Below are 24,774 nucleotides of genomic sequence, written 5' to 3' on the forward strand. Positions count from 1 at the left end.
TTATTGTAAGATAGAGACCTGGACCATTCTGGGAATGACAGCCGACTTTGGCCCATCGGTGGAGGATCTCATGAAGAGAGACGGCAGGGAGAAGGACAGTGTTTCATCGATAACAGCTCCAACACCTACAGTGTATATAATATATACATCAAAGTATATTTGCTATACTTAATGTATATAACATCATGTTCTTCTGTCCCCTTCACAGTGCAGGAGCGTGTCAGGATAGATTTCACTGCGTGTTGTATTTGTATAACTGTGCATGTGACAAATAAAGAAACTTGACTCTAATCAGCACAAACGAGGCTCTGACACATGGATTGTTTTTATAGTTGATCTAAAAGGATTAACCCCAAAATGTGAAAACAAGACCATCAACAGGCAAGACAGAGCTGACAATGTTACTGATGTCTGTCTGTAAATAAAGGGTGAGTGGAAACTAAAACTGGGGTTGGGAAACTTGCTGTGATCACTAACAGCTGCACAAGTTCTGGAGTCACCAATAAAACAAAAAGTATAAAAAAGGTTTAGCAAGCTCAGCATTACATAGATAAGGGATTAGGTGGGGATACTTTCAATGCAAACCCAGGATGAGAGCACGAGGTGAGGCAGAGGAGGAGCAGGGAAGTGATGAAGGAGGACCAAAAGGATTCTTCTGTATCTTTGGGTTTGCAGCAATAAGCAGGTGGATTTTTAATGTTTCTAACTGTTTGCACAGTTTCCGTGCTGTTATTCTTTAGCTTTGGGGCCGTTTTATAATAGTTTTGTCTGAGGTGTTTAAGCTTCTATTTGTTCATCCACAATATTGTTTAGCTGATTCTATACGAGCTCGTTCCAGTTCTTTCAGTCAGTCTGTTGCTTCTCTCCCGATCATTTTCCCTGTTCCTCATAAATCCCAAGGGTGGGGCCCGTGGGTCCATGTTAGAGTCTGGACACATTTCCACCCTGAAAAGAAGAAATGACATTCAGTTACCTTTGTGTGCAGCAGAAATGCCTCCTGGGTGCACTGGAGATAGAAAAGCACATCCCTCACTTATTTTAAAGCTAAGCTCGGGTAATTTTATATGTGATTTTTTCTATCAGGTGAACAAACTGTGCATGCATATTCACGCTAAAGTTAAATGCAGAGAAAGCGCAGAGTCTCTGCTTTCAGAAACAATTGGATTAGGTTCAATTGAGCGAACGGTTCAAAAGTTACAGTGATTTAAAAACACGTTGCAAAAACCTGTTGGATTGTGAGTTTCAGGCATTAAATGCAATTCTACATCCGGACACTAGAGGGCGCAGAGCGCGATGGTGGTACCGAGCAGTGTTTTGGGGCGCAGAAGAAGAATTTCACAGAAAGAACTTCCTGTTGTGAAGCTAACCCCAGCACAGCATGTGTGTCGTTTGTGTTCACGGTTTAAAGAAGATTATTGTGTTTTCGTCTACTTGTTACCCAGGCTGACAGCAGCTTCACTGCCTCAGGTTAGTAAACATTACAATGACCGTGCACGGCGCACCTCACAGTACAGGCTGTTGTTCGGTCATTCGCACATCAGGATGCGGGTCATTGTGTGTACACTGTGGCTTTAGGCTGCAGGTTGATGGATGCTAATGCTAGCTGACTTGGCTAATGCAGAATACAGTGGAGCCCCGACTTACGAAAAGTTCAAGTTACGAAGGCACTGAACGGCAATACTTCTGCCCGTGTTACGGCAAAATGCCCGCGTAACGAAATCCGCTGGCTCTGATTGGCTGAGCCTTCAATGCCCACAATGCCTTCCGAATCATGTGACAACCCCTTGGCTTCCGTACTTGCGCTTCGCTGTTCCACTTGAACCACGCAGCTAGCAAAATGAAGCGTAAAGTAGGGCTGGGTATCGTCACTGATTTCTAGAATCGATTCAATTCCGATTCACAAGGTCCCGAATCGATTCGATCCACGATTCGATTTAATTCGATTTGATTTAATTCGATTTGATTTAATTCGATTCGATTTAATTCGATTTGATTTAAATCTGGGAAATTTTGACAGTCAGAAATATAATTCAGATCAGTACATTTACATATTTTTGTATCAATAAAAAGGAAGCTGACACACGCAAGACTTTATCAAAGGTGTGAGCGTCACAGCAGATGCCTTTGTGTCAAAGTAGCTGAGGATAAAACACAGAAAAACATGAAGGAGATTTTCCTGGCCTGGGATTTTATAAAAATATTCTGCAGTACGTCAAAAACGAAAGAAAACCATTAATCAACATATGAACATTACCTCTGACGTTACAGCGGTTTTATTACAGACACAGCGTTTTGCATTTTGAATAATTTTAAAAAGTTTAAATTTGTTCAGTATTGAACGGCAGAAATGAGGTTTTCATTTCGGAAGAATGTAAAAGGGAAAAAAACAGCGGCCGATATGACCCAAAATTCATATCTCGATATTTTTTAGCTGGATGGCGATATAAGATATATATCTCGATATATCTTTTTTTAAAGCCATAAAGTAAGAACAAAAAGAGAGTTCTTAGTCAAAGCTGTGTCCCAGATGTCACACAGGCACTTTTATTAACATAGAGCAGATGTACATAAAATTTATTCAAAAATAAATTATGAGCATTTATTAAATAATAATGCTCCATAAATAAAAGAAAACAATGTTGTTTTTGTGCATAACAAAAAGCTCACAAATGTGCAGTCAAAATGTAAACTAAAAGACGAGCACTATAACAAAGACAGATTTCACAGCTGCTCTGTTCCCAACTTGTACTGCGTGACTGACAGCCTGGAGTTTGAAATCCGCTTCGCAACCACGTCTCTTAACAGGTGCCATTTATGGTCCTTATACACAGTAGGGTAATATTACGTTGAAGCACAGTACGTATCACTCCGCGAGGCTCAGCCGTAATGCTCTGACAGTCCATCAAGCGGTGCAGCTCCGTAGCTTACCAAAGTCGTACTAAAACATTTTTTGACAGATTGCTGAGCGCCGTGTTCCACATAAAATCGGTTCGCGGCCATCAAGCACAACCAGAATTCATACATAAGGCGCGCTGTCAACTTTTGAGAAAATGAAAGGATTTTAGTCCGTGCAGCACCTCTGGGCTGCATGGCGTTAGCGTGGTTAGCTCGTTAGCGTGGTTAGCTAGCTAACACGTTGACGCCGTCCAGCCCCACGCACGGGGCGATGCGCAGTAACTCGTTAACGGAGATTTGCCGTGTCCATCTTGTCGCTTCCTGCAGGTGAAGCGATGGGGGAGGAGGGGGAGTTGTGTTCAGTGAAGGAGAGGCGAGGCCGAGTAACGTTGCGTAAAGACGAAAGTGGACGAAAGAAAGGCAAACTTGCGGCTCCGCAAGTATAATTATAACGTAACATAGACTATATCGATATAAAGGATATGGTCACATCTTATATCTCGTATAAAAATATATCGATATTTTTTAAAAACTCGATATATCGCCCAGCTCTAGCCGACAGCCTGTAAGCAACAGTAGACTTGTGCGTAACAAGCAAGCGAATAATGAAGAAAGGGAAACTGTTCCTGAAGTATAGAGAGAGAGAGAGCTAGCTGCGCATCGCGATGGAAGCAAAACAGTAAAAGTGAATTCATGGCGATGTTTATGTGAAACGTTTGGATCTTCTTTTGCTGCTGGTTCGGTCAATATTGTTGGAGAGACATCAAACTAACAGCTTTAGAATCAGCGCATAAAGGGCGTGAACACAAAGCGCCGACCCGCCGACAGATCAGAATCAGCGAGCTGTCGGCTTTCAGCCCCGACCGTGAGAATGGCGACATCTAACTGATTCTGATCCGCGGGTCGCGCTGTGTGTTTAAGTCTATGTGCAGAGTCCCTGTACCTGCTCTCATTTACTGTTTGGTGGTTCTTGAAATTTTGTGAGATGTCACCTGAGATTCTGGCATTTCGGGCAAAATAAATTTATATTAAAAAATCGATTCAGGGTTTTAATGAATCGATTTTACGTTATCCAAGCCAGAATCGATTTTAATCGATGAATCGATTATAAAAACCCAGCCCTAGCGTAAAGTACTGTCGATGAAAACAAAGAGAGAAATTATTGATAAATATGAGCGAGGTGGGAAACTTTGTGCTATTGCACGCGAAATCCTTCGACCATAGGAACAATTCTAAAACAAAAAGAAGTCATCAAAGCAGGTAAACCTTCAAAGGGCACCACCATCATGTCCAAAAGGAGGACCCCCATACACGACGAGATGGAAAGGCTTCTCCTTGTTTGGATTAAAGACAAGGGAGGGCAATACCCCCACAGAGACTGTCATTTGCGAGAAGGCGTCCTCAATTTATAATGATTTAGTAAGTAAGCCAGCTTCCAATGAGCAGCCAACGGCATCGACGTCCTCGCAGGAGGCACCGCTAACCTCCCCAGAGTTCAGGGCATCGCATGGGTGGTTTTATCGGTTCAAGAAGAGGACTGGCAACCACTCCGTTGTGCGTCACGGCGAGGCAGCAAGTTCCAATCACACGGCTGCCGAAGAATTTGTTAAAAAATTTGAGGAACTTATAAATCAAGAAGGCTACATCCCCCAGCAGGTATTCAACTGTGACGAGACTGGCCTCTTCTGGAAAAAGATGCCGCGGCGTACGTACATCACCGCGGAGGAAATAAAGATGCCAGGCCACAAGCCCATGAAGGACCGTCTCACCCTCGCCCTGTGTGCTAATGCCAGTGGGACTGTAAGGTCAAGCCACTCCTAGTGTACCACTCAGAAAATCCGCGTGCCTTCAAGAAACACAAAATTTTAAAGGAGAGGCTCGAGGTTATGTGGAGGTCCAACTAGGGCTGAACGATTATGGAAAATAATCTAATTGCGATTTTTTGCCCCAATATTGCGATTGCGATGCGATATGCGATTATTTTTTAAGGTCTTTGTCTTCTGTATTATTAAACAAAGACAAGCAATACATCATATAGTATGGCCAATACTATATTACATTAATTTTAAACTGTTCTTTCCTGGAAGACAGACCTCTGTTATGATGACATGAGGTGATGCATGAATTGATGACTGACATTTTTATTTAACTTCTTCAATCACAACAGTATATTTGAACATACACAATAGTTTATTTTTAGCTTACAAACATCTGAGCATAAAGTGCTGGCAAGGAACCCTGGTGTAAACATTAAAATGAAAGTCAGTACAATGTGCAGATTGCAGAAATATACATAAAAAAAATCAGTGGCTTTACCACACTCAGTTTTTCGACATCTGTGAACTACTAGACAGTCATTCAATTAAAAAATAATATTAAATAAATAAAACTAATAAATAAAAAATACACACATCTTACTGATCTCTGCAGTCAGTAACATTACACATAAAGTGCAAACATAATAGCAATTGTATAAACACACACAAACACGCCTTTAAAATTTAAAGGCGTGAAATTGGACGGTCTAGTTCTGATTAGCGTCACCGCTGTCTCGGTGGAGTTTAATAAACTCGGCCGTCTGATTCTTGCTATCTAAAATATAACCAGACACTGGCGTAAATTCTCGACTGTCTCATACTTCTGTTTAATAAGTTTTCTGTTTGACGTTTAGTCAGCTGTGTGAAAACCAAGGAGGAACCCACCCGGGGGATTAATAAAGTTTTATTTTATCTAATCTAATAACTTTAATCTCAGCCAAACCGATTTACTCACGAACAAACAAAACACTGAAAAAAGCCCAACAATAACATTTTTAGGTTGTCTAAGTGACTTATATATTACGTTTAACCCGAGCAGCGAAACTCCGCGGTGATCTGAAAATGATGTGCCGGGAGTTGTGCCGTTCTCGGCCGCATCAGTAACCCTCGAGCTCCCGGCTAGCTGTCGAGCTGGTGGGTAGCAGACGCCTCTGAAAACGTCGAAGCACTTTTGCAAATATGGGATATCTTGATAAACCGAGCAGATATTTGATGTTTACACAGCTACTTTCTCGCCTGAAAATATGTTAAAAGTTTATTTTGTGACCCAGAAAGATTAGTGTGAGTAATTTTAAAACTTAGTAGCGGCCGCCATTGCTGGAAACTGGAGTTTGGCTGGGCCGCGCTATGAATTCTGGGATATGGTAGTAATTTGGACAGCCTTCGGCGCGTTGCTGTGACGTAATCGGTCTACAAATGCGGCCTCAGGAGGATGCAGCCCATGAATTTGGACATGTCCAGAGTATAATCGCAGCCTTTGCGGTTAGAAAATTGCACTTGATCATGTCGCGATATTATCGCAAATGCGGTATATCGTTCAGCCCTAGGTCCAACCCCAAGGCCTGGGTGACCTGACAGTTCTTTGTCGAATGGGTCAACTTGGTTTTTGGCCCTGCTGTCAAGAAGTTCCTCGAGGAGAACGAGCTCCCCATGAAGTGCCTGCTGATCATCGATAATGCCCCCGCCCACCCCTCTGGCCTCGAGGACGATATCCTGGAGGAGTTCTCGTTCATCAAGGTTCTCTTCCTCCCTCCCAACACGACCCCTCTCCTCCAGCCCATGGACCAGCAAGTGACCTCTAATTTAAAGAGACCGTACACGAAACACATGTTCAAACGGTGTTCGGACATAACAGAGAGTACGCAGCTCAGCCTCAGGGAGTTTTGGAAATATAATTTCGACATCGCTGCATGCCTCAAGTTGATTTCTTTGGCATGACGGGAGGTGAGTCGTCGAACGCTAAATTCTGCTTGGAGGAAGCTGTGGTCTGATGCTGTTGCCCCTCGAGATTTTGAAGGCTTTGAGGGGGAACCTCAACCTGAAGTCAAGGTTGAGGAGATCGTAAATCTCGGCACCGCCCTGGGACTGCAGGTTGACGAGGAGGATATAAACGACCTTGTGCATGAACATCGAGAGGAGCTGTCAACGGCAGAGCTGCAAGAGTTGGAGGCGATGCTGCACTCATCAGTACAGCAACAATTCAGCGAGGAGGAGGCCGTCATACCATCGGCTGATATCAAGGACAATCACCCTGAAAAGAACTTTACCGCTCATGCTATAGAGCATTTTGGTGCGTCTGCCTCTCCCACTTCAGATCCATTTTGAAAAGTAGACAGACGTCGTTGGATAGATTTTTCACAAAGAGGCCAGCAACAAGTCAACCTTCAGGTGAAAGTGTGCCTACATGCAGCATATGTATGCATGCATACAGCTGACACATATATACACTTATTCCTCTAATTTTGAGTTATTGGTAATGTTTTTACACAAATGCGATACTTCTTAAAATACAAGCAGACATTACAAAGAAAGCTGAAGTGTTACTAATTGTGTAAAAATGTCTGAATTGTTTTTTGTTGCCTTTCTTTTTTACTTGTAGTGTTTTAGATGTCAGGGCTGTTGGTGGATTAAAACTTTTTGTTAATAAAAATAATGTTCTCTCTGGTCTTTAATGTGCACTTCAGTGTCTGTTGCACTACCTCCTGATGTTTAAAGCCTGATTAATCTTTGAATTAAAAAATCAACAACTTTACACCTTAATGTTATGCCAGTTTCCCCCGTGGTGGTGCTGTATGTATGTATGCATGCATACGTATGCTTTCTTCAGCCTCCACCACCTCCGCCACCAAGAACTCCGTCTCCAGCCAGCATCTTCTCACTCAAAAGGCGCGATGGCTGCTTCGATTTACGAAAAACCGTCGGGAACAGATTAATTTCGTAAGTCGGGGTTCCACTGCAGTGTGTTGCTGTGACATTTGTGAGGTTCCCTCAGACACACTCCGCCAGTCTTGTTGCTGTTAACAACAAAATATTTTTAAAAATCCACCATCGTTTCCACCGTCACCAGTTAATCTGGAACACCGGGTGATTTAACGCTACTCCGTGTTCATACTTGGAAGTATTAGCATGTTATTGACTTGGATACTATATTGTTTTAAGCCTTTGTGAATGTTTGTTCATTTTAAAGTGAAAACGCCATCTGCTTTTGGCACAAAACTATCGAATTTGCAGCTTCGGTTAAGTGGGATGGTTTGTCAGACATCACTGTAACATCATCCTACGGTAGGACCGTTTGTCAAACAGTGGTTACATGATGTCTGGAGACTTTCTGGTTCAGTTTTGTTTGTTTAGCAACTTTTGCTCATTTACGTAACTGCTGTTTTAGTCATGGCTTGTTTTCTTTGCGTTTGCTGGTTGTAGAAATGGTTTCTATGAAGCGTTTCTTTTAGCTGAACGAACTGCTGGTGTGCGTGCATGTTTTATACATGTGCTAAAGTTAAATGTCTTTGTGCAGAACATTGTGTGCTTTGGAGAAACAGCAGAGGATCAACAAAGGTTCAGTTTTAAAGTAGGTACTGCTCGGTGTCCAGTGTAGCGACATAGCTAGCTTTGCATCATACCGAGACACGCTACTGGTGCTATAAAGTGATGTGCAGAGTTTGTCTCTCTCTTTGTATTTGCAGTCCAAACAACATGGAGAAAAACATTGTGTACTGCCTGCTGTGCAACAAGCCCCAGCTGTTCATTTGGAATCACCTGAGCGGAGTGTGCCTGAAAGACGGCACAGCACAGGAGAGGGAGCAAGAAGCTTCCAGAGCTAAAGCCTCCCAGAAGCTGTTTTCCAGGGAAGGTCGACTCTGGAGCTTCTCGGAGCTGCAGGAGTTTTGCAAGGACGCAACATCTTGCACCAAACTCTGCAGTCGTCTTCAGAGTCGTGGCTTTATCATCACAGACACTCCCCAAACCTTCCCAACACAGAGGTCTGATGAGCTTGTTGCCACTCTGGCTCACACATACTGCAGGACACATACGCACTTTCAACACTTTCTTACTGTCACCTTTGCAACAGCTTTGATAAGAAGGAAATCCTCGCCGTGGCCAAAAGGGACATCGAGTATTTCCACCAAAAGCTTGCAGGCGGTGATTGCATCCCCAGCGTTGCCATGACAACGTTCAGGCAGTACTGCGAGGCCATCCTGATGTTACAGCACGGACTGACAGCAGGTGCTGTTCAGGAACTTTCTGTAAGAGCCGCCAACAAAAACAGTAAATTATAAGTGATAGTTGATGGAAGTCACCCTGAGCTCCAACACTTTGTCCCACACCCACAGGTGCAGGACTGGATGGAGCGAAGGGCAAGCTTGAGGATGACCATCCAGGAAGAAGAAGTAAGTCCTTTGTTCTCAGCAGCGACTCTCTTCCTGCTCTGTGTGGACTTTGGGAGGTGATTTATAGTTGTCATTGATGGCTCTTGTCTCTGCAGCTGTTGGAGTGCTACTTTAAGAACATCCGCCCAGTGTGCTTACAAAACCAAAGAGCTGGCAGTGACGACGGGGGCAGGTTCTTCCTGGGAGAAGGTGGGGTCCCTCTGACCAACCCAGGAGGAGATGTATGGCGCCTGAGGGCCAGGTGAGTGCTGCACACCACTGGATCCATACTGGCAAAACTTTGCCAGTGTGGTCATAGCACTCAAACACATGTGTTGCTGCGTTTGTTGGTGGATATAGAACTGCTTCACCTTTCTAATTTGGTTAGATACCTGCGCAGCGACACTGAGGATCCTGCGGCTGGGTCAGCATCACACTCAGCAGGAGTAGAAACCTCGGGACAGGCCAGGTATGCTTTTTGTTTTTATGTTACCCACTAGCACAAGAAAACCTGCGTTACAAGTTTCCACATACAAACTATTGGTGGGTTTCTCTCTCATTCTGTGTAGGTCCATTTCCACAAAGCGCCTACCACTCAGAGAATGGGATGCCTTCCAGCAGACCTTCCCAGTAACCCTAAATGGAGAGCCACCTTCAAAACGCCGGTGTGTACAGGCTGGTTTTCCACACTACCGAGCCCACTACAAAAGGTGGAGGGAGCTTCAGCTTAAGCAGAGAGTTCAGCACATCCTCGGTAAGCCCGTCATGCTAATGGACGCTCTGCCTCCATTATTTACAGCTCTAATATATACACATAGCTCAGCAATTCTTCACATCACAAAGGTTCAAATATATATGATTGACTCAGATGGTTGATTTGCAGTATTCCTCACGCCTCGCTCTGGGACAGGGTGTGCCAGAAGAGGCAACGCCCCTCAGCGTGCAAGAGTACAGACGGCATTAGATAAGGAGACCTGGAGCACCAACAAGCCCACTGTTGATGCCGTCCTACGGGCCTGGGTTGCTCCACAGCCCAGGATCCAGGACAGCCCGTCCCTCATGTCCTCGATTTCAGAGCAGAAATGGAAGGGCCTGGCTTTGAAGGACTTCGGGGAGGAAAAGGGCAAAGGTAAATGCACCTATCGTTTGGACCACACCCTCGTTTGACAGCAAGTCAACATTTCTAAAGAGCTTATGATGACTTCCTGTTGCTCACAGGTGTCATCGCCCTGATGCCCTTCAACAAAGGAGACGTCGTCTGCGACTACCATGGGACGTGCATCACCAAAGCTGCAGGGAATCAGAGGCGGCAGTCAGGGTCTCTCTTCTTCTACAGGGACGAGTGCCACAGGGTTGATGCCACTGCGTCCCCCTGTGCCTGCCACCTGCACAAGGACTCCTATAGAAGGCACATGAACCATTGCCAAAGGAATCCAAACGTGAAGCCACAAAGGTTCACCATGAACTTCCCTGCTGGTCCTCGGGAGAGTGTGCTGTTCATCGCCCTGAGGGACATCGCGGTTGGAGAGGAGCTCCTGTGGGACTATGGAGTCTAGAGATGGCACCGTGTTTTATGTCCCATATCCTACATTTGGATTTCTGCCCACACCGACATGACTCCAATAGAGTGTATTTTATAATCAATAAAACTGTGTTTTTTAATATATTGCTGCGTTTTGTATAAGTTCAAACTCAAACTAAAGCTATTCTGTTATATATCTTTCTCAGAGGTGAAATGCCGGTTGACTCGGTCCATCCCTGATGGAGTCTCCCATAAATCCTTTGGCTGGACATTTGACTTGTCTTTATTTTTCCTTTGTTTGATGCTTTGCTTGGCTTTTGTTGTGTCTGACCTTTTCTGATTAAAAACAAATTGAGCTCACAGGACACCATGTTGCCTCAGCTGATGCAGTCCTCTTTGCAATAATGTTTATTTCCAAAGGAATTTCTAGAAATTCAGAACAGTAAAATTCACAGAATGAATTAGAAGATAACTCTTATGTAGTTAAACTAAAATCCTCTGTGGGGGTTAGTATATAAACTCTTAACACCTAGTTAGCATGAATAAGTGTTGAATGATCAACTCCAGACAGATTTGGTATTCAACACTAAGTCAGAGTTAACGTTCCAACTCTCCAATAAGAGTTAAATTAACTTATAAAGACACTTTAAAAGAGCTGAAATCAAATCTGACAGTCTTCATTTGGACATGTTGGATTTTTTTTACTTTTTACTTTTTTTTTCACTTTTTAACATGTATGTAGAAGCATATCACACGGAGGCTCTCCACCCACTGTGAGACAGGCAGTGAGTACTGAGAAACCTGCAGAACACTCATCATTTAGAGTCTGACGGGGGTTGACACTAAAATACTTTAAATGTTTAGCCTGAAGATCAAAGCCTTGGATCCCACATTTGATTCGCTTTGTACCAAAGCATCAAGGGTTTCACAATATAAGAAGGGTTCTAATATAATTCATGAGAGATGTGATGCTAACGATGCAGCTTTATTATCACTGGACGCTCGTCAGGCCTCGGACAGAATAGACTGGTCAGATTTATTTAACCTTCTCCCAAGATATGGATTTGGAAATCATTTTCTCAGATGGGTTCAACTTTAGTAACAAACAATAGTTTCTAAACCCGTCACATTGGAGTGTTCCACTCATCAGGGGTGCCCGTTATCTCCAATGCTATTCATTCTGACTATGGAACCTCTGGTGATGACACTTACAATGAGAGCTGTACTATTTGGTTTCCAGTTAGGAGATCGAGAGCAGAGATTGGCCCTAGGCCCGAGACTGGCTGTCTGTTAGCCAAGTTGCAAAATTAATGCTACAAATGGAGCTATTTAGACGATTTTCTGGCTATAAATGATTCAAAATCCTCCTCCGTCCTATTCCTGAACAAGGATGAAAGGTTATGCAGAGTTTTTATATTGAGTCACGTCCTCTGCCTCCTCCAAAAGAATCCTTTCAGAAGTTAAACGATATCTTTAATTGGTTAATTTGGAATAACAAAGGTCCTAGATGAAGACTTGGCTTGTTGTACCTGCCATATGAAAGAGGGGGTTACAATTCTCTGATCTTAAACTGTATCACTGGTCTGCACAGGTGCGCTCAGCCACGCTCTATTTTTCCACTGAGACACCTGCAGCCTGGATAAAAAGTGAACAAAAAACAGTGACAAACCTTCAGTTTGATCTGCATCTATGCTCTGCAAGCTCAAAAAATAAAAAAATAAAATTATATATATATATATATATATATATATATATATATATATATATATATAATTTTATTTTATTTTAAAGTTTCCACTTGACAGAAATGTGTTTTTGTTTGAGATTCCCGAGGTTCGCACAGTGTCATCCTCCTGAAAAGGAAACACCTTGTGGCGTCAGGTGAGCTGCATAAGGTGCTGTCAGTCACATGACCCTGAGCCTCAGCAGGAAGTCTGACCCCTTCATAATAAAAGCATGTTCTTCACCTGCACTAATCAGGCTGAGAACACGCTGGGCTGGAGTCACGTGATCGACTTGTAGTTCAAACACAGCTGTTTCCTTTCCTGAGTTCTTATCACATCTCCTAAACACATTTCCTCCACGTCACAACGTTTCTATCAAGGAAAAGTGCTTAGGAAAGGAGGTAGAAGACCACAGAGTGTATGTGAACGTGAAGGGCTTTTATTGTGAAATGCAGGGTAGGGAAAAGTTGTTCCGCACATGCGCGGTAGAGATCCTGCGTGAGCAGAGACTAGTCAGTTTAATAAGTTTGATGATTTGTTTAAAATACAGAACAAAAGTAAACAAAGTAGGACGGTAGGGCATCATGGCGGCTTTATGAACGGTAAGAGGCGGGAACACGGGGGCGACGGTCAGAGGGAGGACATCAACAGGAGGAGGACCGGAAGCTGTTTGAAAGCCGTGAGCGGGAGTTTGTCAGCAGGGGGAGAAACCGGCACCCGGAGCGAAGACATGGACCCCCTGCAGGAGCTCCTGGACCGGGTCAAGCCCAGCACCGAGGCGGTGAGTCCCAGTCTGACCCTGTTTGCCCGAACTGAGCGATAAATAACAGTCTACGTACACGCACAGCCCTGCGTACGTAGACTGTCTGCGTCATGACGTAAGGCAGAGCAGCAGCCAATCGCTGTTTCGAGCTAATTCTATAGCAGAAATCCACACAGAAAAGAGAATATAAGGATGTGAGCCTGTTCTACATTTATTATTGTGACCTCCGACCTGCTGCTTTGTTTCTTTAGGAGTCCCTGTGGTTAAAGAACATCTTCACCTCCATCTCTGAACACCTGAGTCCTGTGGTGTGTAGCTCCGCCCCCTCGCAGACAGGTGAGTTCCTGTTTGTTTGAAACAGCTGGCTGATAAATCAGCTGTACTTTAAATCCTTAATGACGATGTCCACTTATGAAACCAAATACTATTTAAACCATTATTTAAACAGTGAAAGCAGGGCTCACCTGCCCTCACAGGTGTCATCAGAGCAGTCCAGTGTGTAGATGTGAGTGTGGTTCAAAGGTCAGAGCCATGAAGGTGACCGACTGTCAGTGAGGAACAGGGAGGACTAAGAGTCTGAGGATGAAGAGCAGCTGCTTCCTCAGGTGGTCCCACCTGTTGACACACCAGCTCTGGTGTCCACTTCAGGTGTTCTCAGTGGGCGGGGCTTCAGTTGTTTATGTTTGTGTTTACCCTTTAAATGTTGTTTTCCCAGGTAACCACGGTGACCTCAGCCTCTTCGATCTGAGCATGTGTGCGGTGCAGGCGATCCAGCAGCAGATGTGTGTGGCCCACAGCTTACCTGTCAGCTACAGGTAACGCCCGCTGACATCATCGCTGTAGCAGGTCACGTGACCTGGCCTTACCGCTGTCCTCCCGTCTGTCCGCAGGCTGCTGTCCGTCTCCCAGCTCGTCTCCCAGCAGCACCTGGCCTGCGTCAGCAACCTGTCCTGGAGCACCAATCAGCAGAGAGCCTGGGCCAGGGAGGCGGAGCTCGCCGTGCCGGGTCAGAGGGCGCTGCCGAGGGTCAACCTGCTGCTGATTGGCTGTCTGAGAGAAGGCCCTGACGGAGAGTACAGGCTGACGGACGCCAGCGGCAGCGTCATGTGCGAGGTGAGTCAGAGGGGGAGGAGCCTAACCTTAACCCATGGTCCATCAGCTGGTTAGTTCTCAGGAGCTTCTTCACAGCAGCGTCACTAAACCGGATCTGGTCAGAACTGATGGTAACGAGGTCACAACAAACTGCAGGTGTTCATGTGCAACGTGAATGAAATCGAATTCCTCTTTAATTCAGCTCATTCTCTGTGCAGGGACACAAGTGCTGATAGAGTCTGGTCATCACACGCTTCTCTGCTGATGTTTACATCAGCATGAAACAAGCAAACAAGCTCAACAGCTGACTTTCATTTCTGTAAATCAGAAACATCAGGACTTGTTAAATGTGAGCTGTGTTTATATGGATTCACTTAGCTGATCGATAAGTAAGGATGTAAAGACAGAGTCTGTCAGCAAGTGAGTAACTGTGCTGGCACAGACGTGATGACAGCAGAGCTTTATAAAGATGTGGAGCCTCCTCCTCACATAAAGTATACAGATAGCATCACCTGCAGTAACCTGACAGATTACAGTCAGACAGCTGCAGCAGGCTCAGTGTGGTCCTGGCGTCACCGCACGGATTAATGACTCACAGGTAGGGCTGCTCGATTATGGCAAAAATGATCATCACGATTATTTTCACTGACATTGAGATCTCGATTATTTGACGATATTTATTTAACAATAACAATGTGTTGAATAATGACTTTAAAGTTTGTCAAAAAATAATATAAAATAGTGCAAATACTGATAACAGTGCAAATGTTTGCAATATAAAAATGAATGAAAAATGTAAACATCTGTGTTTAGTGAACTTTGCAGTGTTGCTCTGTGGTGCAGCTACACCGTAGCAAAGTTTACACACTGTGTCCACTTGATCCACGTCTGACTGAACCCATAATGTTTCCACACCACTGAAGTTTTTTACCTCTTTTCAACCAACGGCAGTCACTCTCCTCTCCAAATAACTTCTGCTGAGCTTTCCGAGCTTCCCTCGGTCCTCTTAATCAGCGGTCCCCAACCCCCCGGGCCTCGGACCGGTACCGGTCCGTGAGTCGTTTGGTACCTCTTTTTGTTGTGACATGTGTTCGAAATGCAGAGAGGTGCGCTCGATTTACCACATGGAGCAGCGCGAGAGTAAAGCACGAGGGAGGGGCTAATAATCGGCTCAGTAATTTTTAATGATCGTTGAAAGCCCAGATCGTAATCGTGATTAAAATTCGATTAATTGAGCAGCCCTACTCACAGTACTTGAAATGTGCAATTCCCTTGTTTTCTTATTGCTATTTATTCTATTCTTCCCTTTTCTATACTCTGTATTTGTATATGTGTATATTTCTGCTCACCTTCTGTAACTTCTGTCGGTGCTGGGCTGTTGGAAACCGAATTTCCTGGAGGAACGCAGCCGAGGGATCAATAAAGTTTCATCTAATCAGATCAGATTAGATTAGATCTGACCTAATCTGATCTGATCTGATCTGATCTAATCTAATCTAATCTAATCTAATCTAATCTAATCTGATCTACTGCAGCTATAAAACAAACGGCATCACTGCAGATCAGAGCTGATGAAGCTGTCATCATCAGTACAGGCTTCCAGCATCCACCCAGGACACACTCCGCCACTCTCTCACCCGCGTCTCTCTCTCTCTCTCATCCAGTGCCTGTCTCTCTCGCCCCTGTGGCTCCATCGTCCCGTTTTCCTCCCTCACTGGAACTACATCCCCCACAATGCATCGGGCCAGGAAGAGGCCGCAGGCTTCTTGGAGCTGATTGGCTCCCCTGTCCTGTTGTGTCCTGGTGCTGAGCAGGGATTGGCTGCTGCTCCTGGAAGGGTGGAGCTAAGCGGAGCGGTGGGAGTCGGAGAGGCCGGCAGGCTGCTGAGGCACAGGTGGGTCACATGATCTTTGAACTGCAGCGGAGTTTCTGAGCAGTGTGTGTGACAGATGTGTGTGTGTGCTCCAGGGTCAAAGGTCAGCGGCTGAGCGTGTTCGGAGAGGTGGGCTCAGTCTGCCCTCTGCTGGCCGTGGCAGGAACGACCTTCTTTTGCTTCACGCTGACGGATGAGTCGCGCTCGCTGCCCGTGCTCGTACAGGTACCAGCTCTCTGAGGATGATGATGGTGAGGAGGGACGATGAAGCTCAGTGTGTGTGTGTGTGTGCAGGACAGCAGCCGGCTCAGCTGGATCCAGCGTGTGTGTGTCGGGCAGAGCGTGTGTGTGACAGCTCTACGTGTGTGTGCGCTACGAGGCTGGAGAGGAAACAACATCCTGTGTGTGACGAAGCGCTCCGAGCTGCACGCCGACTACACGCACACACAGGAACACACACAGGAACACACACACTCTGAGTCCCTGCTGTCACAGCCTGCTGAGGACGACTGTGAGGAGGCGGAGCATGAGGAGGTGGAGCTGGACCAATCAGCTGTGAGGATAAAGCAATCCAAAGTCATCAGCTACCAGGTGAGAGTGCTGTGAGCTCTGATTGGCTACCACAGGTTTGTACCTGTGTGCTGATTACTAAGCCTCCTCTGCTGTGATAGGGCACGGTGACTGAGGTTGTGAGTGAGGGGGCGGGGCTCTACGTGCTGGATGGGAAGGTGGGTCTGTGCGTGGCCTATCAGCCGGCGGCGAAGAGGAAGCTGAGGGCGGGAGACAGAGTGGAGGTGAGTCACATGATGTGACATCATCATGCCCGTTTGTGTTCGTGGCAGCCACGACTAATAAAGTTTGATGGTTCCTCCTCCTGCAGTTGCATCACGCCCACTTCCTGTACCGGCCCTGCCCGGACTTCCCTCCCAGCATGCTTTGCACCTGCCTGCGCTCCAGCCTGAGGGTGACGACCTTCAGCAGGGCGGGAGGCTCGCCACCCGACAACCGCTGCCCGGGAGATGGGGCGTTACCACGGTTACTGCTGCAGAGAAACACAGATGTGTCCAATTACCTGTGGACCTGTCACCTAAGCTCGCAGCTGGCACACAGGTGAGGCTCCACCCACCACCACCTGTCCACAGTCAGAGACAGCAGAGCCTAACCTTTGTCCTCCTGTCCTCCGCTGGCTCTGGCTTGTTTCCTGGTCCTGGTTCTGGTCTTGGTCCTCAGTCTGGTCCAAGGTGTGTGGAGGCAGCAGTGTGTGTGCTTGCTGTCCTGGAGGCTGATGGAGACTCTGAGCAGAGCTGGAGGACGAGGACGCAGAGACATCTACGCTGAGATGCTGGACGAGCCTCACACCTGTCCTGTGACGCAGGTAGGTCCCACTCTCACCTGTCTTCCTTACAGGTGAGAGTGGAGCATGCTCAGTGTGCTCTGTGTCCCTGCAGTACCGCGTGTCCTCGGCGGTCCGGCAGTACCTCGGTGTGTCGGAGCTCCTGGAGTCCCTGCAGACTGGCTGCTGGTCTTCGGCCCCTCTGAGCTCTCTGCTGCCCCCTGATGGCTCCAACCTGACCTCCGCCCAGATCAACGGGTTCCTGTCCTGGTCTTGCAGGACTCTGTCCTCCGAGCCTCGGGGTGGAGACGCTGTGAGGTAAGGTGACAGCAGCTCCCACATGAAGTCGTGTGATTACGTACCAATGGTTTTTGCCGGTTTGTGTGTCAGGCAGCGCCCCCTGCTGCTGGTCGGCGTGCTGGAGCTGCCGTCACAGACGTCTGAGTTCAAACACTCGATGCAGCTCAGAGACGCCGCGGGAGCTGCAGCCTGCGTGCTGACGGAGAGCAGCGAGGAGGAGGAGGGAGCGCAGAGGGCGGTCTTTAACAGCGCCTGGATCGGTACAATGCACGCACACAGACACACACACAGGGACACACAGCTTTATTCTTTAATGTGTGTGTGTGTGTGTGTGTGTGTGTGTGTGTGCTGCAGGTTGTCTGGTGGGTGTGGTGCAGTTCACCATGGTGACAGAGAGATTCCTCCAATCAGATTTCCCCTCCTACCAACACCTGGACCAGGACAGGTTCATCACACACAAACACTGCAGGTACACACACACACAACCTGCAGCATGCTGACTGCTCATTGGTCCACTCTCTGTGATGTAAGAGGGCGTCTGATTGGTTCAGGGTGTGAGCTTCCTTCCTGGTTGTAAACATTATGAGTTAAATAAAGCTGGGTTCAATTCACAGGGTTTACCTGCAGTTCTCTCTGGACCACCTGCACATCCTGAGTCCATCTGTTGCCATGGAGACACACCTGAGACACAAGGGGAAGGAGCCAGGAGGGGATGTCACTGCCAGGAAGCAGACAGTAGAAGAAGAAGAAGAGATTGCTGGGAGTAAGAGGAGGAGAAGAGGAGAAGAAGAAGCCAACTCCGGCAACCCCTGGCCCTGTGTCTCCATGGTGATCAGGGTGGAGCAGAAGGAGGGTGTGTCCTGGAGGAATACAGGGGCGGAGGCAGAGGATCAGGAGGCAGGGCTGAGACTGTGCTTCTCAGTGAAAGCTGCTGTGATTGGTCCAGTGGTCAGCTGGAGGCGGGACCCGAAGAATGAGCCAATGACAGAGAAAGAAAGTGAACAAAAGCAGGAGAGAAAGGTGAGAGACGCACCTGTGTGTGTTTACCTGAGCTCAACTGGATACACAGTTACATGTGTGTGTGTGTGTGTGTGTGTGTGCGTGCAGGTGGTGCTGGTGTTCTCAGGTGTGTGTACGCGGTGGTTTCCTGTCCTCCAGCCTGGATGTTTCTACAGACTCATCGCCGCTAACACTCAGGTAGCAACCCAGCTTTGATGATGTCACTAAGGGGCGTGGCCAGAGGTCGGTCTCTGCTCTCTGATATTAGTACACATGAACACGTTTTTCAGCTTTAACTGTAGTTGTTCACACACTGAGGTTAATTATGGAGTTCCACAGGGTTCAGTGCTTGGACCAGTTCTGTTTACATTATACATGCTTCCCTTAGGCAGCATCATCAAAACACAGCTTACCTTTTTACTGCTATGCAGATGACTCCCACCATTCCTGTTTGTGGGGAGTTGATCTGACCTGAATCCTTGCAGCTGATTGGCCCATGTGTCTGTCAATCAGGATCCCAGTGTTCTGATTGGCTGTGGAGTTTCTGAGCGCAGTGGGGTGGATCTCCACGCTGAGTCAACCCTACAAGTCAGACGTGGTTGGAGATTCCACACTCTGACACGCCCACTGCTGCTGCCCACCTGCAGACAGGTAACACTCGGTTTGCTCCCCGTCTTCCTCCAGGACCCTTAAACTTTTTTTATAGAGATTGACAGACCATGTCACTTTCACGCATTGCATTGTGGGTACAAGTGGCAACAAAATCAAAACACTGCATTAAGCGCTAGCATTTCCAGCACTTTGGGGTCCTTCGGGACTAAGTAAAGAATACAAATACAGGCCATTTACCGTTTATTTAGCTGTTGTTAAATATTTTATCTCCTGTACAGGCCAACACAATCTGTTTGTCGTTTCAGGTTGTAGTGTTACACTGTGGAGGTATGTGATAACGACAGGAGAGGTCTCTGTGTCTCACTCCAACAACTTTTTTATTTGACTCTCAGAACTTCACATATATTGAGCGCCAAAATCTCCACCCCAACACTTCCGTTCAACTTGGGTGTGAGTGGAGCCACCTGGTGGTCCGCCACACATACCCCCCCTTGAACACACAGTTAGGTCCCTATTCAGTCCAGGACCCTGGGTCTAAGCAAACGACCCGAACGACTGAACCTGGGAGGGAGAGAACATGCAGAGGAAGGTCCATCCTGTGAACGAGGCTGGTGAAGGCGAGCAGGAAAGGCAGGAGGAGGCTCAAACGCCGGTGGTCCGGGGGTAGTCCTGGGGGGAAAACCAGAGTCTGTCAACCCCATCGAAGGAGGGCGGCCACGGCGAGGGGCCTGGGCCGGCACCACATTACTGTCCGGAAGAACATGTGCAGGTTTAAGTCTGTCAACACACACAGTCTCCCTTCGACCCCCAAAATCCAAAACAAAATGTTTCTGGCCCGGTTCAATAACCCTGAATGGGCCGTCATACAGCGGCCGCAGCGGTGTCCTGTGGGCATCGTGCCTGACAAAAACAAACTTAGCAGTCTCTAGAGTCTTTGGAACAAAGGTTTCAGGCACGCAATGGTGCACCGGACCAGGAACCCGAAGCGAGTGCAAAAGTGGGTTGAGAGATAGCACCGATGGATCGAAGCAGGGAGGAGGATTTTCGGGCAAGAATTCTCCAGGCACGCGGAGGGGCTGACCAAACACTAGCTCAGCTGGGGAAGCGCCGAGATCCTCCTTAACCGCAGAGCGCAGCCCAAGCAAAACCCACGGGAGGCGGTCAACCCAATTGCCATCCTTTAAGGAGGCGCGAAAAGCAGCCTTAAGCGACCGGTGAAACCGTTCACACATCCCATTAGCTTGCGGGTTGTATGCGGTTGTGCGGTGGACTTTAGCCCCCAGTCCATCAGCCATGGCCGACCAAAGCTCGGATATGAACTGGGGGCCTCTGTCTGACGTAATGTCCGCGGGTGGGCCGAAACGCGAGACCCAGCTTGACAAAAATGCCTTGGCCACCACTGCTGCGGTAGTGGACGCCAGGGGAACCGCCTCCGGCCACCTGGTGGTCCGGTCAACAACAGTCAAAAGGTGCGTAAAACCTTGTGACTGCGGCAGAGGACCCACCAGATCGACATGCACATGATCGAAACGTTTGCCGGGTATGAAGAACGGCTCCAGGGGCGCCTTGGTGTGTTTATGAACCTTCGCTCGCTGGCAGGGAATGCACGCCGACGCCCATTCCTTAACAGATTTGCGAAGGCCTGGCCAAACAAATTTAGAGCTGACCAGTTTAACAGAGGCCCGGACCCCTGGATGAGAGAGAGCATGTACCGAGTCAAAAACTTGATGACGCCAGGAAGCGGGAACCACTGGGCGAGGGCGGCCGGTGGAAACGTCACAGACGAGGAGGGGACCACCGTCCTGCACGGGTCTGTCCTCTAGTATGAGGCCCGTCTGGGTGGATTTAAGCGCGAGGATGTCCGGGTCACCGCTCTGATCGGCAGCCATGGCGGAGTAGTCTATGCCGAGAAAGACGGGAGAAATCAGCGCACGGGACAAACAGTCAGCCACATGATTGGATTTACCAGCCACGTGCCGAATGTCTGTGGTAAACTCAGAAATGGCTGCCAACTGGCGCTGCTGGCGTGCACTCCATGGATCAGAAACCTTGGACATGGCAAACGTCAAGGGTTTGTGGTCCACGTATGCGGTAAAGTGACGACCCTCGAGAAAAAAACGGAAATGACGAGTCGCCAGGTGGAGCGCCAGTAGCTCCCTGTCAAAAACGCTGTAATTGCGTTCGCTGTCACGTAGCGTACGGCTGAAAAAGGCGAGCGGTTGCCAGACACCCGAGATTCGTTGTTCCAGCACCGCACCCACCGCTATGTCGGACGCATCGGTGGTCAACGCAATCGGCGCTGAGGGGGATGGGTGGGCCAGAAGGGCAGCATTAGCTAACGCTGACTTAGCATCAGAAAACGCTTGGATGCTTTCCGGAAACCAGTCAACGGAGTCATTAGCTTTTTTACCTTTTAACGCCCCATAAAGGGGCTTCAGCAGATGTGCCGCTCTGGGGAGAAAACGGTTGTAAAAATTCACCATCCCCAAAAATTCCTGCAGTGCCTTAACATTCGTGGGACGCGGAAAATCCGAAACAGCTCGGACTTTGTCAGGCAACGGAACCGCGCCCTCGGCGGAAATACGGTGCCCAAGAAAATCAAGAACGGGCAACCCAAACTGGTATTTAGACGGATTAATAATCAGTCCATGCTCCGCCAAACGCTGAAAAACCTGCCGCAGATGGAACATGTGCTGCTCCTTCGAGCTGCTGGCCACCAGTATATCATCAAGATATACAAAAACAAAGGGCAGCCCGCGCAAGACCGAGTCCATCAACCGCTGGAAGGTTTGGGCGGCACCTTTCAGGCCAAACGGCATGCGCAGAAACTCGAAAAGGCCGAAAGGTGTAATTACGGCGGTTTTGGGGACATCCTCCGCGCGCACGGGAACCTGGTGATATCCCCGTACCAAATCGATCTTCGAAAAAACCGAGGTCCCCGCAAGATGGGCGGAAAAATCTTGGATGTGGGGAATGGGATAACGATCGTTCTCTGTGACATTATTAAGACGGCGGAAATCCCCACAAGGTCGCCACCGACCATCAGATTTAGGCACCATGTGTAACGGAGAAGCCCAGGCACTGTTCGAACGTTGCACGATGCCCAGACGCTCCATGGTGGCAAATTCTTCCCGAGCGACAGCCAGTTTGGCAGGGTCGAGGCGGCGCGCGCGCGCGAACACCGGGGGCCCTACTGTAGTTATGTAATGCTCCACCCCATGCTTCGTCACAGTGCTCGAGAAAGTGGGGACAGAGAGTGAGGGAAACTCAGAAAGCAAACACTGAAAAACATCACCCGAATCTACTGAGTTAGCATGCACCACGGGCTGAGCACCCCGAGTCAAACAGGGTAATGAGGAAAATGACACAGCATCAATTAAACGTCTGTTAGCAACATCAACCAGCAGTCCGTGAGCACAAAGAAAATCAGCGCCTATTATAGGCACAGAGCTAGCAGCAACAACAAAGTTCCACTGAAAGTCACGGTCGTGAAAGCAAACAGTCACCAACATTTCACCGAAGGTTTTGATGGGAGAGCCATTAGCCGCTGTTAGCAATGGCCCGCAGCCCTCAGCTAGCCTGTCCGAGCCAGCCGGGGGAAGAAGGCTCTTCTGTGAGCCGGAGTCCACCAGGAAACGCCTCCCCGAGCGTGAGTCCTCTAAGAAAAGCAGCCTTTCCTTGTTGCCAGCGGTCGCGGCTGCTACAGAGCGCTGACATGCCCGTTTCCCTGGGTCTGGAAACTGCAAGGCGGGAGACAGCGCCGTGCCTTCGCTCCAAAACGCTGGTGATAAAAACAAAGCCCTTTTCCGCGGTGCCGCCGTGCAGCGATTCCGGCCACTGTGGACGAGTCGGAGGGCCCCTGGAGCATCGGTGAGGGGGCAGGGGAAAACGCTGGTGAGTCCTGAACAATCGCCTGGACGCCGAAAGTCCTGGTAGCCAGGAGGATGCGATCCGCCTCTTCCGCAAGGGAGCGGTAATCCTTCGTGGCCAATAGCGGGGAGTTGGCAAGGCCAGCGCGCACTGGAGCCGGCAGCTGTCGGAGAAAGAGGTGGGTGAAGAGAAATCCTCTGTCATCCGCGCCCAGCAAGGACAGCATGCTCTCCATGAGCTCGAGAGCGGTGCCGTCGCCCAGGCCCGCGAGGGAAAGGAGTTTCTCGGCCCGCTCAGCATCAGAGAGGGAGTAACGCCGCAGCAGCAGCGCCTTGAGGGCGGCGTACTTGCCTTGGGCTGGGGGGTCCCGGAGGAGAGTCATCACGCGGCGGGTTGACAGCGGGTCAAGTGAGGCCACCACATGGTGGTATTTAGTATCGTCGGCTGAAACTCCACGAAGAGCAAACTGAGCTTCTACGTGCACGAACCATGAAGGAGGATCGTGAAGCCAAAAATCCGGCAATTTAAGCGCCACAGCAAACGCAGCCATCGGCGGAGGTGAAAGTCCGGCGGCAGCCGATGCTTCCAGGCCGGAGCTGGCTTCGTCGTCGAGCCTTAGCATGTTCGCTACAGGGGTCACCAATGTGGAGGTATGTGATAACGACAGGAGAGGTCTCTGTGTCTCACTCCAACAACTTTTTTATTTGACTCTCAGAACTTCACATATATTGAGCGCCAAAATCTCCACCCCAACACTTCCGTTCAACTTGGATGTGAGTGGAGCCACCTGGTGGTCCGCCACAACACAACATTTTCAGATCTAATAGAAAAACAATGAGTGTTTCGTAATTCATTCAATTTATTGTCTTTATTTCTAACTGGCATCATTGTTTCATTCTATTATAGAATCTTACAAGAAAGAGGCAACATTGTAAAAATCCATCAGCTTTATTAGCTGCTTCCTGAAAAACAAATCAACAATGCAAAAAAAAGAAGAAGAAAAAAAACATTGCTAACAACAAACTGGAAAACAGTTATTCATCACTTGCTTGCTTCAGTACAACCCTTGGGCACATATATGCGGACGTTTCGTGGCTGTTTCGATATCGCTCTCTCTCTTAACCAATCAGATCTGGCTGTGGTAGCAGCTTTAAACTCGGTGTGACCCAGGCTGATAGAGGCGCCCAGTCTGGATCACATTCCTGCATTTTGTTTCTGGTTTTCCTACAAAACACAACAAACATTAGCCCGCAAAGCCACAGTGAACAAAGCAGCATAGCAACGAATTCAATTCAAATCAATATAAGACTTATTTGTAACCTACATCAACAATCATGTTATGATAAATTACGTAGTAACTACAACAGAAGACTTAATAATACAACACAGTTAATAATACAACAGCTTCTTGCCATTTTTGTGTTTGTTTTTATTGTTGTAACTGTTTACGTGTGAAAGCCTGCGTGCGCTAGTACCTCTTGCCACTCGTTCCCACAATCCTTTGTGGTTTTACCCCAGAATGACGTCATATTTTTAATGTCTCTTCTCTGTGTTTTCAGGCCGTCCCACCCACAGTCTTGTCCGTCTCAGAGGTCTTAGACTGCAGG

The 24,774-nt window shown here is 47.8% G+C and overlaps 1 protein-coding gene and 1 pseudogene across 4 annotated transcripts in view; both read left to right on the forward strand.

Annotated features, from left to right (window-relative positions):
• Window positions 1-1,297: 1,297 nt before the first annotated feature.
• LOC146712137 (uncharacterized) lies at window positions 1,298-10,968 on the forward strand. 3 transcript variants are annotated; one of them, XM_085441724.1, is made up of 10 exons: window positions 1,298-1,467; window positions 8,227-8,280; window positions 8,396-8,692; window positions 8,782-8,956; window positions 9,044-9,100; window positions 9,196-9,341; window positions 9,468-9,548; window positions 9,649-9,833; window positions 9,990-10,208; window positions 10,298-10,968. In XM_085441724.1, exons 3-10 carry the CDS (start codon window positions 8,406-8,408, stop codon window positions 10,633-10,635), a joined length of 1,488 nt encoding a protein of 495 aa, XP_085297850.1. In that variant the 5' UTR covers window positions 1,298-1,467; window positions 8,227-8,280; window positions 8,396-8,405; the 3' UTR covers window positions 10,636-10,968. The 3 variants fall into 3 exon arrangements, with proteins under 3 accessions (XP_085297850.1, XP_085297843.1, XP_085297835.1); XM_085441709.1 differs by having other exon boundaries at window positions 1,299-1,467; window positions 9,963-10,208; XM_085441717.1 differs by lacking the exon at window positions 8,227-8,280 and having other exon boundaries at window positions 9,963-10,208.
• Window positions 10,969-12,773: 1,805 nt separating this feature from the next.
• The window catches only part of LOC146712138 (CST complex subunit CTC1-like), a 33,190-nt pseudogene continuing 21,189 nt past the window's right edge, over window positions 12,774-24,774 (forward strand). The window contains exons 1-17 of the transcript XR_014916767.1: window positions 12,774-13,106; window positions 13,340-13,424; window positions 13,804-13,903; window positions 13,979-14,201; window positions 15,845-16,074; window positions 16,149-16,278; window positions 16,348-16,644; window positions 16,725-16,847; window positions 16,934-17,163; window positions 17,284-17,428; window positions 17,502-17,704; window positions 17,777-17,946; window positions 18,041-18,155; window positions 18,301-18,706; window positions 18,794-18,883; window positions 19,199-19,336; window positions 24,727-24,773. The product of XR_014916767.1 is annotated as a CST complex subunit CTC1-like (transcript). The remainder of the gene's footprint in view (window positions 13,107-13,339; window positions 13,425-13,803; window positions 13,904-13,978; window positions 14,202-15,844; window positions 16,075-16,148; window positions 16,279-16,347; window positions 16,645-16,724; window positions 16,848-16,933; window positions 17,164-17,283; window positions 17,429-17,501; window positions 17,705-17,776; window positions 17,947-18,040; window positions 18,156-18,300; window positions 18,707-18,793; window positions 18,884-19,198; window positions 19,337-24,726; window position 24,774) is intronic.

This window comes from Copadichromis virginalis, linkage group LG3 (genome assembly GCF_057382275.1).
Source record: "Copadichromis virginalis isolate Kocher_CV1m ecotype Utaka linkage group LG3, C_Virginalis_male_GT1.1, whole genome shotgun sequence".
NCBI lineage: Eukaryota > Metazoa > Chordata > Actinopteri > Cichliformes > Cichlidae > Copadichromis > Copadichromis virginalis.